The sequence below is a fragment of the Calidris pugnax genome, unplaced genomic scaffold (genome assembly GCF_001431845.1).
Source record: "Calidris pugnax isolate Ruff unplaced genomic scaffold, ASM143184v1 scaffold40, whole genome shotgun sequence".
NCBI lineage: Eukaryota > Metazoa > Chordata > Aves > Charadriiformes > Scolopacidae > Calidris > Calidris pugnax.
This window is the reverse complement of record NW_015090796.1, coordinates 2261878-2279447: the sequence shown is the minus strand read 5'-3', so window position 1 is coordinate 2279447 and position 17570 is coordinate 2261878. Positions and strand designations below refer to the sequence as shown.

General features: G+C 44.1%; 1 protein-coding gene across 1 annotated transcript in view; it reads right to left on the bottom strand.

The window, feature by feature from the left end:
- The window catches only part of ARRDC3 (arrestin domain containing 3), a 14651-nt gene extending 13615 nt beyond the window's left edge, over window positions 1-1036 (bottom strand). Inside the window, exon 1 of the mRNA XM_014936861.1 lies at window positions 757-1036. Within this exon, the coding sequence (XP_014792347.1) occupies window positions 757-1036 (280 nt within the window). The remainder of the gene's footprint in view (window positions 1-756) is intronic.
- Window positions 1037-17570: the final 16534 nt, after the last annotated feature.

Below are 17570 nucleotides of genomic sequence, written 5' to 3'. Positions count from 1 at the left end.
TCCTGCCCCCCCTCAGACCGGTCCCAAACAGGATTGAACCGCTTCGAACAAAGGCTGCAAACTTGGGGAGGAAAGAAAAAAAAGCCAACAAAACCCAACGAAACACATTTTTTTTTCTTTTTTTAAATGATAAAATAACCACAACCACCCCCTCCATCATCACCCCCCCGCCACACACACACCGCTCCTCACAGGTCTTGTCATTTCGGGGGTGTGAGGTGGCCCCGGCCTATTTTTTTAATTTTTTTGGGGGGGAGGGATGGCATATGTCAAAAAAAAATAAGCCACGGGGGAAATCTTTGTGTCTGGGTAGTAAGGAGCCATCCCTTAAAAAAAAGATGACTTTAAAATAATCACGCTTTCCCGTTTCCACCGTATTTTAGGGGGTTCGACGGGATGCTGGCTGGCAGCCGGGCTGATTTTGGGGTGTTTTTTTCGTTTTTTTTCCCTTGAAGGTTCCCCTCCACCCCCCCACCATGAATCTGCTAAGTGTTATTAGGGGGAAAAGAAAATGATTATAATGCAATTTTTTTTTTTTTGAAAAAGAAATGAAGTGTTAAGGAATGGCCGTGCTGAATGAAGGGCAGAGCCCCTGCAGACACCGTGCAGCCGCATCTCCAGCACCGAGGTCCAGCAGATGTCCAAGGGTCCATGTCCTGCTGTCCCACCGGCAGCGAGCTGCACACCCCCCACCCCCTCTTACATAAAATCCCTCCTTTTCCCCAAAAAAAAAATCCAAGGAAGGGAAGCCCTTACCTCTCTCGTGGCCGATCAGGATGTCCTTATGGTTGAAATACTCCACTTCTTCGGTGTAGTTCTGTGTGTAGGCAGTGTTGGATCCAGCATTCCTCGACTCGGTCCAGCGCACTTTGGCGTGTCCCCTGGCGTGGATTTTCAGCGATTTCACCCTAATTTCCCCCGTGACTTCTAAGTTGACCCTTCCTGAGACGGTGTCCCCGCTGGAGTAGACGGGGACATTGCTGTCATTCAGACAGTCAAAGCTTATTGTCAAGCTCTTCACCTTCCCCAGCACCATGGCCCTTCTCCCGGCCCCGCCCCCTCCATTTTTCCCCCCCATACCTCTTTTTGGGGAGAAACCGGCGAATATCGGTGTCCGCTTTTCCTTCCAGCAGCCCTTCCAAACACCGCCACCCCCTCCCAACCCAACTCGGTGTGTGGGTGTCTGTGTGTTTCTTTCCCCCACCGTCCTTTTTATTCATTTTTTACCCACCCCCGGTGCCATCTTTTTGGGGTTAAACGTTCTCAGTTCGGTTATTTCACGCTGCACTGCTCCTTCTTACTGTCGCCACCCCCCCCCCCCCCTCCCCCCCCAAAATATCATTTAGGTCAGATCCTGCAGACCATTAAACTGTCCATTACTGGGAATGTGATTAAAATCAGCCCCCCTCCCCCGACAGGAGTTTTTTCAATCAGGTATGTCGTGACCTCCCACGAGTGAGCCGCTAAAAGTTCAAGAGTGATGTTTTTGAAGCGTATGCCTTGTATCTACTGGGTTTTTCTTCCAAGTAATGAAAAGTCATTCATCTTTCTCCTGGCCCGACACCTGGTGGAGATTCGCGTGCTGCTTTTTACGACTGACTGGTGGACTGCGTTCCGCGGGTGCGCTAGGACTTTTTATGGTTTTGCACCATCTTGTGGTAGGCCTTCATACTTCCTTAGATCGTAGAAGCACAGAGTCATTTAAGTTGGAGAAGACCTTTAAGATCATCGAGTCCAACTGTAAAAAGATAACTTGCAAGAGAAGCAGAGGTGTTTTTAATTCTTCTCCTTCTAATGCTAATGCTTTCCTGTTGCTCTGACATCTAAAGACGTCGCAGTTGGTTATCTAAAGAGATGCAGTTGGTCTCATGCATACACTTATTCGCACATTTTCCCTCTTTTCTCCAATCTAGAAGATAACCCTGTCCTCCACGAGTGATGGCAACCACAACTCCGTGGCCTGCAGTTGGTGTAGGACATCTGAAAGCCGGCAGCCAGACGGGATCCAGCATCCAGTCACGGAGCTCATGGGTTCGTTCTCTCCGTCCACCTCTCTCAGCCAAATCCCCAGAGACGATGGAGAGCAGGAAGATTGTCGTGGTTTCAGTCAAATTTATCAAAACCAGACTGACAGATGGCGCTTCCCACCCCCCCCAAAGAGAGGAGAAGAAGAGATCAGGAAATTTACGAGTTTAGAATGAACTAAACTACTTAAATGAAGAATTAATATTAAAATCAGAAACAAGAAAATAATGAATCATAGAATCTGTGGGGTTGAAAGGGACCTCTGGAGATCCTCTAGTCCAACCCCCCCCACCAAAGCGGGTTTACCTAGACCAGGCTGCACAGGAACTTCTCCAGGCAGATGAAGGCCCAAATCTTGCTATTCCAGTGAATAATCATGAGGATCTTTTTTGTATCTATGTAGGTAAGGAAAGGGACCTTCCTACATAGTTGGGCTGCGGTGCGTGCTCATTTATTTCCCAATGTGTGTGATGTGCCTTGTGTGCTGATTGCATTTGCCCATTCCAGACTTGTTGGAGAAGGATAAAATATTTGCTAAGCTGCTGTAAACCTTCATCTGCAGCCCTTGTAGCCCTAAACGTGCCTCCCCTCTGAGTAGATTCCTGTCTTTTGCCTGTTCAATACTGGACACACAACCTGAGAATACCCACAGACACTGTCAGGATGTGGGATGAGCTCCAAGCTGTTAGGAAGATCACACCGTTTGTGAACTTGTGGATCATGTTCTGGGACTTTAGGTTTTGCCAATTTGCAGACAATTATGAGTCCTGACTGTGCGTCACGCTGAGCAGCAGACAGCTCTTTCCTGTTCCTGGAATGCTGTCTGGTGGAAAAAGTGTTGGATGGTAGTAGCCCTACTTAAGGCATATTGGACATGTTGAGAACACCATCAATAAATCTAATTTTTATTGTGACAGTGGGACAGCTGCAATTTGGAGTAACTCCTGAAGGCTGCAGGTATGGCCGAGCCACCTTGGTTGTTTTTCCGAACACATAGAATTGAGCCTGTTGAAATTAGTGGGACATTTGGATATCCATGCAATGCAAAACCTCACTGTCTTTGAAGCTCTCTAATTTCCATATATTGCTATGCTATTGTTCCGAGTTAATTACAAAATATCCTGAGTGATCAGTTGTGCTGATTTACATGAAAGTTGACCCAGTTTCCAAGACTTAATTCTAAATTGGAGCTTGGTGAAAAAATGTCAGTTTCATATGCACTCTGTGCTATATACATATATGTACCCAAAGCATCTGAGCTGAGATCTGCTTTTGTTTGAAATAATGACCCTCCTTTTCCTAGTTTCTTTAATCAGGAAACTTTCCTCTGCTTTGGTGGGGTTTTACTGTTTGTTTGTGGTTTTTTTTTTTAATATTTCAACCCTATTATCCCTTTCCTAAAACAAGTCTCCTTCCTGCAGCCCTTCACCTCCATGTCCTTTGGGTAGGAGAATGAATCAGAAACAGCATTTCCTGTGTTACATCCTGTTGGTTCTGGTAGTCATAGCTATAAACTGCCAAATCAGAAGATTTTGTTACAAATCTATCGGTATTTGGTACATCAACTTAAAGTCTCAGATTCAGGAGAGGTAAGGAGCTCATCTCTAGCAGACACTTTTAGACCTGATGAGTTCAGAGAAGAGCTTTGAGTTCACCAGAGCAGCTCAGAAATCAGCGTACAAATGAAACGATCCGTATCTTGGTCTCCTGTATAATATATGTATATGTTTTTATAAAAATCCTGCTTTTAATCAGCTTTTTTCCCACTTGTGCTTGCTCTCCTGCACATCAGCCCACCCGTGTCTCTAACTGAGAGCGATTCACCGTGAGTGGGTGCCGCTGCTCAGCCCTTCTCCCTGCTGGACCACCACCTCCTCCTACTGTGGTTGTCCACACTTTTCTCACCCTGATTCTCACCAGAAACACCACCCACTGTCTCTTTGCTGCTCTTCTTTCCGGTCCCACGCTGGCTTGTTTCCAGCCACCTTCTAGATCACCCCACCATCATATATGGCTATATATGTTTTAAATCTGGAGCACTGAACAGGCTGGCATGATTTGATTAAGGGTGTGTTATGAATTATAAGCTGTAGGTCGACTGTTCTGCAGAATGATGTTGTCTGTGCGTGTGTTCGTGTGTTCCCCACATCCTGCCGAAAGTCACACATACCTTCAGTCGCTGCAGCGGGTTTTTTTTAGAGGTGTTTCTGATAGTTCCTCATAATTTGTATGTTTCGTGCCATCTTGTGGCAAACGGGCTGAACTGCCTGAGCTACCTTTTACCAGCCTTTTGCCTCAGGGATCCTGCAAACCAGACGTTCATTGGTGAAGCCTTTGTGTCAAATCAAATATTATTTTTAAATATAATTCCACTTTTACTAAATGAAGAACATGGTATAAAGTGTAGCTGACAGAGGTGTTTACCAGTTATTTTCCAATGTTTACTTAACCGTAAGTATTAGTTACTTTTCCTGTGGGTTGTTTTTTTTTTTTTTTTTTTTCAAATGAACTATCCTTTAGCCAAATACTAAAAGTTTTATAGATCTTGAAACAGAATGTTAAAAATTGATTGCAAAGATGATCAAGTCTTATCATCTTAGATCAACAATAGGCAACAAAGACTTAGTTTGTGCACACGTAGGTGGTTATTTATCAGGAGTCTCCAATAACCTTTCTCTGGGCTTGTACACGATAGACTAATTTTTTTTTTTTTTGTCTGACGAAAACTATGAAGGTGATGCTCTGTCTATTATTGGAGTCAGTAGCTCAACGGAAGATGGCAATATTCCAGCCTCTATAAAGAAATAAAGATTAGACCTGACTTAATGAACCATTTCCTGGAAATGGCAAGCTCTCCCTTGTATGTCTTTTATTTCTTTTTTTTTTTTTGGTGGAAGGAGAAGAAAGAGGAGAGAAAAGTCTGTTAGAAAATTATGGAAAGAAAGAGAGAAAGAGAGAGAGAAAGAGAGAAGGAGAAAGAAAGAGAGAAAGAGAGAAAGAAAGAGAAAGAGAGAAAGAGAGAAAGAAAGAAAGAAAGAAAGAAAGAAAGAAAGAAAGAAAGAAAGAAAGAAAGAAAGAAAGAAAGAAAGAAAAGAAAGAAAGAAAGAAAAGGAAAGAAAGAGAGAAAGAGAGAAAAAAGAAAGAAAGAAAGAAAGAGAGAGAGAGAAAGAATAAGATAGATCGATCTTGGCCTGCTAGGTAGCTGTTGAAAAGTAGAACTGATTATTTTGAACCAAACTCTTCCAGCACTGCTGACTGCATGGTGTCAGGACGCTCTGCCAGGAATGGGTTCAGACCTTAGCTGGAGGGCCTAAGGCAACGTGAGATAACCCTTTATGTTGCAGACTGTTGTGCTGGATGAGATCTGGTAGAAGGACGTGGATGTAAAAATGGGCAGAATTTAGGTCACTAAGCCCAAAATCAATATTCTAAAAATTCTTGATGAGCTTTCACCAACCCTTGGAGTTATTTTCTTTTTTTTTTAAATTTTATTTTGAATTGTGTTGGATGCCTAGATTTGCGCTTTTGTACAACCCCAGACCTGTCCCAGCTCTGATGTGACCAAACAGTATACATTCATGCTGAAGGCCACTTCAAAATCCAGAGGTTATGAGCTATTCTGCTTTTGCCCCTTCAGTATCTTTATCTAATCTGATTTCTCACCATGTACTTGATATATCTTCAAGGATGGGTGTGATGTGCTATGATCTTGAGAACAGTCATTACGTTTTCTAAAAGCAAAGCCAGAAAAGCTTACAATGTTCTCCTGACTCATAAATCAATAAACTAGCGTTAATAGGAAGATCCTAATTCTTCTCCTATCTCCTTAGAGACTGCCCTGACATATCATCTGTTTCGGGATGGAGACAGTGTTTCTCTCTCCTTTTGAAGCTCTTTCCCTGTGTGGCAGAGAATGGTGTGAAAAGAGTGTCAAAGCAGATGTTACGTGTTGCCTGGTGGTTCAAGGTGTTCTCATCAAAAGGAGAGTCCTGGAAAGAAAAAGGGTACTCCAGGACCATTTCTATATTTGCATGCAGTAAATTACTTGCAAAATGTGAAATGTACGTTAGAAACTTCTGGTGAAGCTTCTGGTGACCATTTCTGGTTGTCCTTTGTTGTACCTGATCCTCAATCCACCCATAAAAATAAGAGGAATAAAATTTCCTCTCCTCTACGTGAGGCTACGTTTGTGAAATATTGTCACATTACGGTGTGGAACGGTGACACAGGCTGTCATGTTACCATAACGTGGATCAAGGCACTGCAGCCCTGAGGAGCTGCCTCCAAAACTCCTGGATGCAGAGGGACATCTACAGACCTTCCTTTTGGTACTGTCTGTGCTGGAATGGCTGTTCAGCTGTCAGCATTGTGGTAGGGAGACAAGAAAATTTTACTAAGTAGGCTTATTTTGCGTTTGGTTTTATAAGGGAGAGTGCTATCCTCAATGATGTAAAGAAACCTGGAGTTTGTGAAACTGGTTCCTGAATTTGAAGGAATTAGGAGCCAGGAGCAGCTTCGCCAGTCATATCTACATCCTTGCATAATTGTATTTATTAGTAAGAAAGAATGTGCACAACAAAGAGCTGTGTTTCTGATTATTCTGTTTTTCAGAAGGTACATATTACAAGTAAGAAAAGTGTTCAAATTGAAACTTTGTGTTTGCATTCTTTAGTTAGGTGAAGTTTTTTTTACTTCTAAAATTTTGCTAAGTAATGATTTAGAGTTACCTGAGTTCTGAGGTATATTTACTATTAGAAACAGGACTTGAGTTACGTATTAATCATGTTAAACCAAATGTATGCAAGTTTGGTTTTAGGAAAATAATTGCTAGTGCTGTTAAACTGAGAAAATGGAGACTTAAACACACTCTTACACTAATCTGTCCTGGAAACATGACCAATGGACAAGCTCACAGTTGCAGTTAGTAGTATATAAGCATGTGCTTGAAATTCCAGCCTCAGAGATGATGATGGACCATCAAACAGGGGCCAGAGGTAGAACAATGTTTATAGTTCAGAAAGGACGTGCTCATGTTCTGCACTGGGTTGGGTTGTCCCTCTTGTTGCTCCCTGCTCCCCTTAAGGTGTTTCCTTCTTACAGAAGCCATTTCATCAGTAGGTTCCTCACAACTCCTCTGTCTCCTGCCAAAAGGGCTGGCAACCTGATGGAGCTGGGGAGCATTCCCAGGCTGATCTGGGTCTCTTCAGAGCCACTTGGTATTTCAGCAAGGGCTCTCCTGAGAGCGTGCTGCAGAGATACCTGAGATGCAGAGAGCAGAGCTTGGACTCCAGGCTTTGCCTCACACCTCACCACAGGAAAGACATTGAGGTGGTGGAGTGTGTCCAGAGAAGGGCAACAGAGCTGGTGAGAGATCTGGAGCACAAGTCTTGTGAGGAGCAGCTGAGGGAGCTGGGGGTGTTCAGCCTGGAGAAAAGGAGGCTGAGGGGAGACCTTCTGGCTCTCTCCAACTCCCTGAAAGGAGGGTGTAGCCAGGGGGGGTCGGTCTCTTCTCCCAAGGAACAGGTGATAGAACAAGAGGAAATGACCTCAAGTTGCACCAGGGGAGGTTTAGGATGGATATTAGGAACAATTTTTACACTGAAAGTGTTATTAAGCATTGGAACAGGCTTCCCTGTGGGAAGTGGTGGAGTCTCCATCCCTGGAGGTATTTAAAAAGATGGGTAGACATAGAGCTTAGTGGTTTAGTGGTGAGTTTTGTCAGTGTTAGGTTGACGGTTGGGCCTGGTGACCTGAAATGTCCCTTCCAGCCTGGGCAATTCTGTGATTCTATGATTCCATTTTATCCTTTTACAGGCTCCCTGATACTTTGAAACCCCCTCTTTGTGGTCCACCCCATAGCTGCAGCACCTCCATCTCTGACTCAGGCTCACGGTTACGTATAAAAACCATGCAAGGACGTCTTTCTTGAAATAAGTGGGGTAGCTGCTGTTCCTCACAAGGACGGGAGAAAAGGCAGGACTGTGAATTCCGAGTGACCTATAACTGATAAAGATGCAAAACAAGGAAGGCCACAAACCATACTGGGAGTCCAGGTAGGCAAACATGTTCGTCAGCTTTTCCGATAAGGTTTGTCCGTGTCCTGCCAGAGAAAGCAGGACTTGGCTTCACGCTTGGGTTGTGGTGGTACAAAGGACCATGCTCCACTGTTCTCTCATTAATATTTTCCATGTTCATGTCTTCTTGCAGTTTGCAGAGAAATCTTGTAATAGACGTTTCCATACAAAGTCCCTGGGGTTTTTTATTTGTGCTTTTTTCACAGGGTCTTTCCCAACATCCAGCAAAAGCAGAAGAAAATTTTTTTAGAATATTTGGACTGGAGCTTTGTGAGAAAACTAAGGATTTTTTTATTCCCCTTTCTTTTGGTTCATCAAAGGACACCCCTCAGCCTTGTGCTTTAAAATAGTAAGTTATATACTGTGATTTTATCTCCAGAAATAAGCTGTTACACTTTTTGGTAAGCAAGGATTGTAGGAAAGGTAATAACTTTTATTAGACTAATTTATAGTCTGGATAAAGAACAGGCCAGCTTTCAGCACACCAGCTTAGTTTCAGACCCGTAGCAAGGCAGTATTTTTAGAAAGAAAGTGACCCCGAGGCAAGCCGAGTTCTCTTTTAGACTGTCTATTTTACTGAGACTCTCTGAGCTAAACTAATAAGCACATCCAACCTGCCTTTATTTGTGAGATAAGTGTTTCAGCAGCACGAGTGATGGTTATCGCTGTTGGGGAAGCAATGCTACCCTCTTTATTTCTGGCCCATTAAGTGACACGGAAGCGGTGCCTCTCTCCGTTTTGCTGGTGAATGCTGTTATTTTAACATTTTAACGCTGACTCTGTGCATCCCTTGTCGTCTCAGGTGCTGTGTGGGGAGGGTTTCTAAGTTGTGCATAAAATCTCAGCACTGCAAATCAGCCTTTACCCCCACCCCAAAACTGAAATGGTCTGACAGCAGAACTGGGCTTTGCTCTGGAGCCTCAGGGGGTGAAGATGCTCAGGCAGAAAAAGACGTAGTGTAGCGATGTAGGATGGTCTAGTGAGCATGGCCATTTTAAGGATTTTTCATAACTTTTAGTGTTTGTGGGTAGAGTGGTCACAGTGAAGTGCTTGTAAGCTGGGGAAGAGCACAGAGGAAATTATGGGGCAAGGACCTGTTGGCAGAAATGCTTCACAGGTGAGCAGGAGGTATGTCTCACCATCAGCTCCTCAGTGCCTCTTCTGTTCCATGGGGTGGGCCAAGTTTGAATGAAGGAAAGGAGTTGGGCATTCAAAGTGGAGCTTAGGCAGAACCATGGGAAAAGGGCAGAACTATGATTTTGGGAAAATCCCTGCCCAATTCCTGCCTGTCCTTTGAGATGCTATGTTTCTGAGGCACCTCAAAGGTTTATTAGAAAGTTTTGGAGGGCTCCTTTTTGCCAGAGTTGAGCAGCTTGGTCTTCCTCTTATTCTAGCTTATCAGAATCCAGAAACTGGACGTTTTGGCCATCAGCCCTAAGGGACACAACCTGAAATAATCTATCATAATTACGCCATGATGGCATTCTGGTCCTATGACAGGTATGTCATGTGTCAAATTTGTTAGGGAGGGTTTGCAAGGCCAGGCCACTCCTGTCCTCTGCTCTGCTCGTGGCAGCTGACTGGCAGATGTCAGCACTCATTATCCTGCTTTTTCCCACAGGAGGCAGCCCCCCTGCACTGTGCCGTATGCTTTGGGGTTCAGCATCACCGCCGAAGTGATGTGCAGTGGGGTCCCCAAAAGTGACTCATGCAAACCCAGTCTGAAAATTTGTATGTCCAGAAGCTGCTGTAGTTGACAGTATTATCATAGAATCATAGAATTGCCCAGGCTGAAAGGGACCTCCAAAGGCCATCTAGTCCGACCCCCCCGCAGTCAGCAGGGACACCCCCAACTAGACCAGGTTGCCCAGGGCCTCGTTGAGCCTCTCATTGAATATCTCCAGGGAAGGGGCCTCAACCACCTCCCTGGGCAACCTGTTCCAGTGCTCCACCACCCTCACAGTGAAGAACCCTCTCCTCATCTCCAGTCTAAATCTGTTCCCCTCCAGCTTGAAGCCATTGCCCCTCGTCCTGTCACTGCAGGCCTTTCTAAACAGGTTCTCCCCAGCCTTCCTGTAGGCCCCCTCAGGGACTGGAAGGCTGCTATTAGGTCTCCCCGGAGCCTCCTCTTCTCCAGGCTGAACAACCCCAGCTCCCTCAGCCTGTCCTCGTAGCAGAGGTGCTCCATCCCCCTGATCATCCTTGTGGCCCTCCTCTGGACCCTCTCCATCAGGTCCATGTCCTTCTTATATTGAGGGCTCCAGACCTGCACACAATACTCCAGGTGAGGTCTCACCAGAGCAGAGTAAAGTGGCAGAATCCCCTCTCTGGACCTGCTGGCAACGCATCTCTTGATGCAGCCCAGGATGGGATTGTCCTTCTGGGCTGCAAGTGCCCACTGCCTGCTCATGTCCAGCTTCTCATCCACCAGCACCCCCAAGTCCCTTTCCTCAGGGCTGCTTTCCAATACCTCACCCCCCAGTCTGTACTGATGGTGAGGATTGTTCCGGCCCAGGTGCAGAACCTTGCATTTGCTCTTGTTGAACCTCATGAGGTTCACCTGGGCCCACCTCTCCAGCCTGTCCAGGTCCTTTTGGATGACATCCCATCCCTCTGGTGTATCGACAACACCACACAGCTTGGTATCGTCCGCAAACTTGCTGATGGTGCCTTTAATCTCCCTGTCTATATCATTGATAAAAATGTTAAACAGTACTGCTCAGTTTTACTGCTCAGTTCCTCTCAGGTACTTTGTTTTTAAAAAACAGGGCTTTTATAGGTTTTTTTTTTAGTAGTTCTTTTTCTGTTTAGGTTTTCTTTCATTTGTGTTTTTGACAACACCACACAGCTTGGTATCGTCCGCAAACTTGCTGATGGTGCCTTTAATCTCCCTGTCTATATCATTGATAAAAATGTTAAACAGTACTGCTCAGTTTTACTGCTCAGTTCCTCTCAGGTACTTTGTTTTTAAAAACCAGGGCTTTTATAGTTTTTTTTTTTAGTATTTCTTTTTCTGTTTAGGTTTTCTTTTATTTGTTTTTTTGTTTTTTTGGTTTTTTTTCCATATAAAGGTCATATAAAAGCAGGACGGGGTGTAGGCAGATAAGTAAAATTGTACCAAATGTAATTTGTGGAGGGAAATCTGCATTCTCCCATTTGTGTGGCACCATGTGTATGCAACTCATTTTTTTTTTTTTTTCTTTTTTCCTATCCTACCTGTCTGAAATTTCCCCTCTCCAAGCTGTGGATCCCAAGCAAGCAGATTCGTTTCCCTGCCACCCCAACTCAACAGCGAGATAAGACTCTTCTGTGTCCTCAGGACAGTTTGTGGGGGCTACCACAGATCCTGTGGATTCAGTGCAACATTGCTTATGAATCTTGTTCTCAGATGCCTAATTCTCCAAGGTTCAATTCTCCAGGTTCAATTCTGGAGCTAGGCATTTAAGTGAAGCATTTAGTTATAATCTCTTTCTGGTTATCTGGCAATGACATTTTTCACTTTACTGGATTGTGAGTTTCTTGCTCACTTGTAGTGACTCATACTTCTTCACATCCACACTGGGTGAAGTATGAAAGTGAGTGATAATTTGGGGACTTTTTTTTTTAAACCTGAAAAATGCTTTCATTAAATGGGCAGCATTTTTACGAAGACCCAAGATGACCTGAATGACACTGATCTGGATGACCTCATACACTGAAGATTGCAGCATTAGTGTTGTCTCCATTTTTCTCTGGGATGATGACATTGTAACTAAGTAATGGAAGAAACGCTTCAGGCTTTCCTCTAACTGCAACAGATTAAACCTTTCTTCCAGATGTAATCACGTACATTTTAGTGAAGTCACCAACAAAGTAGAATTCAGCTGAGCAGGTTTGAAGATGATGCTCTGGTGAGACCATTAGTTGTTATTTCATTGGCCTTTTTGGGATGGTTAAAACCACGTTCACGCTGAAGACCTTAAGAGGACCATCATGTGTAGCACAGTGTTGTGCTAAATTTTTTGACACCCGTGTGGCTAAATCTGAATCACAGGTCTGCTACCTACTGCCTTTTCACCCAACGTGGGTTAAAAATAGCCACTGAAGAAGGAAAATAGATGTTCAGTTTTAATGGCCAGTGGTCCTTCCCAAGAACTTGACCAAGAAAAGTTCCCTGCACTCTGGTGAAGGGGCACACAGACATATTTCTTGGATTGATTGTGGCTGGTGCACAGAAGGAGTCCCAAAAGATGGAATGCTTCACTGATAGAGGTGTTGATTTATCCTTCAACAACAGCTTAGAAATTTTTGCAACTTCTCTACTTAAATAAGTCAGTCAAGGAAGGAGCTTGCTACTGTATAACATATGGAGTTGTCAGTAGCTTTTATCTTTGAAACTGCTATTAATATCTTTTGGGAAAAGGAAAAGGCAGCACACACAAAGAAGGCAGCAGAGCAGTAACATTAAGTAGGGACTAATTAAGGGAACATTAAGGGCTTTATTAAGTGCTGCAGTGCAGGGGAGGGTAATGTTGAGCAGCTGAATTATGGAAAACATGACGAATGTTGCTGTCATGTATTTTTATTCATTAGGGCCAAACAACTCTCAGGCCTTGGAGCCCCAGCTCCCCTCCAGGGTTTGTCGGTGAGTCTCACGTGGCTGCAGTGAAGTGGTTTAACAAATTAATTGTTGCAGCAACCTCAGCAGTGATCCTCAGGAAGGGCTGCAAAGGGGAAAACTCCTATTTTCCTGCTGAGGAAACAGAGGAGCGCAAAGAATCCCAAGTCACTCAACAATTTCACATCTCACATGTTAGAGGTGACAAGATACTTTAGCATTTTTTCCACCTTTTTTCTTCTTTTTACTTATTTTTTTTTTCTTTAATTGGATAAGGGGCAAAACCCCATCAGCATTCTGCTGTTACACAAGGAGGTGAAGAATCAGCTGAGGGGGATGGTACAAGTGGCCCAAATTAATGAAGCATTAGAAAAGTGAACAAGCTTGATTAATGTAATATGCAGTTTGGTAGTTCAGCATAATGCCCTTCCCAGCAGACAATGTAATTGTTATGAAACTAACCCTGAGTAACAAAGTGCTTAAGACATATTCTTTGGAGAAGTTGCTGAAGAACAAGTCCCAGTACAAGGTCTTTGGCTGGTATACACTGGCAAAGTTTATATTTGTCATCTGTCATTGCTATTCATTGACATTCACCATGACTATTTTGTTTTTGTGCATGACTGTGTGTAGTTCTGTATGAAAACAAAGCCTAGCTGGCAATTTTAGCTTAATTTGGTGGGTCTGAAAAGGTTCTGGAGTTTTTTACATTTATCAATATCGATTTTTTATGTAGATGGATTTTTTTTAATTTTTAATCTGAAGTAAATTTCTCATGCACGTGACAGTATACTCACCAAGAGTAGTTTCTTGCAAACGTACCTGAGTAAAACTATTAAATAACCAAAATGAGCTGTGTTTGATGGTATCACAAATAATGGGGAAAAAAAAGCAATTATCTTTAAGGAGGAAAAAAAAATGCTCCTATGTCATCTGCCAATTCATAATAGAATAGTGAGGTTCTTGGTAAGAAAGGAGAGCAGCTAAAACAGGTGATAGTGTGTATTGTAGATCCCAGTGTTAGCACTTACACTGAGAGCATCTGAAATCACAAAATAGTGGAAAAAGAAGGATGTAAAGTGGTCTGAGTCATGGTGATTGGCATTATTAATTAAAATTTGAGGATATACTAAGAGGATGACTAAAGAAGAAGAAAAAGAATGAGGGTACAGTGGAAAATGGGGACGTCCCGAACAGTGTTTATGGCAACTCAGGGGAGTTATGCTGAAATATTTAGTATTTCTGGGACATACTCATCTGTGGTGGGTAATTAGACAACAGTCTCACTGAACTCATATTGGTGTAATATGTAAATAAAGCCAGTTACATTTCAGGTTTATGAAATGGGAATAGCACTTGAATGATGGGACCAGATTTTTTTCTGCAGCTCCGCTAGCCCTAAGAAAGGAAGGCAACAATTAAAAGTGATTTTGAACATTCTGTAAAGCCAGAACTTGTCTCATTAGCTGGATTTTACTGCCATCTGGTGGATGCTCGCGTATGTTGCAGGAAAAGGAATGGCAAATTGCTCACATTTTGTGTGCTGCTACTCACATCGTTTCAAAAAGAAAGCACACATCAGCAGCTATATAAATAATGATGAATGTGTTTAGGAAATGCTCCGATATTATATATAAGAATGTATATGATATTGTATATAATGCCCTATACTAATATATTGGTTGTAAGTACTCTGAGACAAGGTTACATGTGGCTGAGTGCAGCCTAAAAGTCCCGTTGACTTCAGCAGTAATGAAAATACAACTTCCCACACAGCATCGCGTATTTGCAGTTCTCTTCAATTGTAAGAAAAAGGCCACAAGAAAACTTCAGATATCATTAAATGAAAGAAGATACTTGAGAACCCGAGGTACTCTTTGAATTTGTTCTTTTTTTTTTTTTTTTTTTTTTCCTATGAGGATATATATAGTACAGTATTCCTTGCACTTCATCTTTTACCTGGAATATGTCCTGGCCAAAACCAGGAGCGGTACCAAGTACCTGCTATGTCAGATTTGAGAGTTATTCTCTACATTGCTGTTTCCAGATCCTGCCCCCAGGGAGGAGCAAATAATTGTAATGAGTCGTTACATGAGGGAATGAAAGGGAATGATATGAGATAAAAAAATTGTCAGAGTAGATAGGACAAAATAAACTTTGTATAACACATGATATAAATCTCAGAGCTGATGCCTGAAGTGACACATTTGGTTAAAGATAATTAGTCCATCACTGGGTATTGCGGTATATTTAATTCCTACAGTATTAACGTGCCAATTTACATATTGGTCCTTAATAAGAGGTAGCCATGCATCTCACAGCTCGGTGTTGTGGCTGTGTGGTGGTGCCTTCTCCAGCCCAGCAGGGGCCAAACCAGTACCCTTTTTCATCTCTGGAGAGCAAGAAGTTCATGCTGGTGTAATCTTTGATATCTGGAGATCATGCTGCTGCTTAGCAGAGGAGCTGGCTCAGCCACCACCGGCCAGCTGGTAGAGCATTTGTAGGAGCATTAATGCCAGCAAGACACACTTTGCACAAAAATATGTCAGACCTTAGTTACTATTTGTAAGCTAGCTTCTTGTAAATTTCAGTTGGGGGGAGAAATACCTTGATTCACTCATATTCTGTGTTGGTTGACACGCCTGGCGACTGTAGGAGTTACCTAAGGAGGGATGGCAGAAGCTTGGAATTTTAAAGAGGTTGCAAAACAGCAACCCAGCGGTGAGATGCAGTGGCCCTGCTTGACCCTGGTGACTGGAGGAAACTCCCCGATTCCATCGTTTGTTCAGGGGTTAGAAAACATGGGTGTGGACCAAAAACTCAAACAGGAAATGTATTAAAATCGGCTGCCTGAGGAAGCACTGCTCTCCTCCCAGAGTGGGCAGTAGCCTGGAGCTAGGCAGGAAAGGGGAATTATGTAAAACCCTTAATTTACGGTAGTTACAGCCTAAGACTGAAGGCAGAAAAAATCTTTGGATAGGTCTGAAAGATTTTTCCAGTGACTAAACTCTTCAAGGGACAGTGTTATTGAGATACTGTTTTTACTGTAGGTGACAAAACTATCTCCTGCAGGATATCAGCACTGGTGAGGCCTCACCTTGAGTGCTGTGTTCAGTTCTGGGCTCCTCACTTCAAGAGAGACATTGAAGTGCTGGAAGGTGTCCAGAGGAGAGCCACCAAGCTGGGGAGGGGCCTGGAGAACAAGTCCTATGAGGAGAGGCTGAGGGAACTGGATATGTTTAGTTCAGAGAAGAGGAGGCTGAGGGGAGACCTCATTGCCCTCTACAACTCCCTGAAAGGAGGGTGTAGAGAGGTGGGGGTTGGCCTCTTCTCCCAAGGGAATCATGACAGGACCAGAGGAAAAGGTCTGAAGTTGGAGCAGGGGAGGTTTAGATTAGATATTAGGAAGAATGACTTTACTGACAGGGTGGTCAGGCCCTGGAACAGCCTGCCCAGGGAGGTGGTGGAGTCACCATCCCTGGAGGTGTTTAAGAAACGTGTAGATGGCACTTCAGGGCATGCTCTAGTGCCCGAGATTGTAGGGTTTTTTTGTGTGTGTATGGTTGGACTCAGTGATCTCAGAAGTTCTTTCCAACCATGATGATTCTGTGATCAGCGGAGAGATCATAGCAAGATTAAAATGCAATTGATCTCTGTTTTTAAGATAAGAAGTGATTAAAATACTGACTAAAATTGTACTGGAATCAAAGAAGCTTCTAGTGCTTGGCTTTCCAAAATAGCCAAGTATTCAATATGGTGTGGCTTTATGGAAATTTTCTGACTTACCAAGAAGCATGAACTAGAAACCTTAATCATAGAATCCAGAATCATAGAATGGTCCAGGTTGGAAGGGACCTTAAAGACCATCTAGTTCCAACACCCTGCCCTCTCACCAGACCAGGTTGCTCAAAGCCCCATCCAACATGGTTTTGAACCCCTCCAGGGATGGGGCAGCCACAGCTTCTCTGGCCAACCTGGGCCAGGCTCTCACCACCCTCACAGCAAAGAATTTCCTCCTGATATCTCATCTAAATCTCCCCTCTTCCAACTTGAAGCCGTTACCCCTTGTCCTATCACTACATGCCATTGTAAAAAGTCCCTTGCCAGCTTTCTTGTAGGCCTCCTTCAGATACTGGAAGGCTACTATAAAATCTCCCCAGAGCCTTCTCCAGACTGAACAATCCCAACTCTTTCAGCCTGTCTTCACAAGAGAGGTTTCCAGCCCTCTGATCATCTTAGTAGACCCCTTGCCAGCTTTCTTGTAGGCCTCCTTCAGATACTGGAAGGCTACTATAAAATCTCCCCAGAGCCTTCTCCAGACTGAACAATCCTAACTCTTTCAGCCTGTCTTCACAGGAGAGGTGCCCAGCCCTCTGATCATCTTCGTAGACCTCCTCTAGACCTGCTCTAACAGCTCCATGTCCTTCCTGTGCTGAGGACTCCAGAGCTGGAGGCAGTGCTCCAGGTGAGGTCTCACCAGAGCAGAGCAGAGCAGAGGGGCAGAATCCCCCTCCTTGTCCTGCTGGCCATGCTGGTGGTTTCAGGGAGTTGGAGAGAGCAATTAGGTCTCCCCTCAGCCTCCTCTTCTCCAGGCTGAATAACCCCAGCTCCCTCAGCCTCTCCTCATAAGACTTGTGCTCCAGACCCCTCACCAGCTTTGTCGCCCTTCTCTGGACCCATGTCAAGGACTCATGTCCCGTCTCTGGACTCATGTCAAGCTTCCTTGGCTTTCTGGGTTGCAAGTGCACATTGCCAGCTCATGCCAAGCTTCCCGTCCACCAACACCCCCAAGGCCTTCTCCTCAGGCCTGCTCTCAGTCCATTCTCTGCCCAGCCTGGGTTTGTGCTTGGGCTTGCCCAAACCCAGCTGCAGGG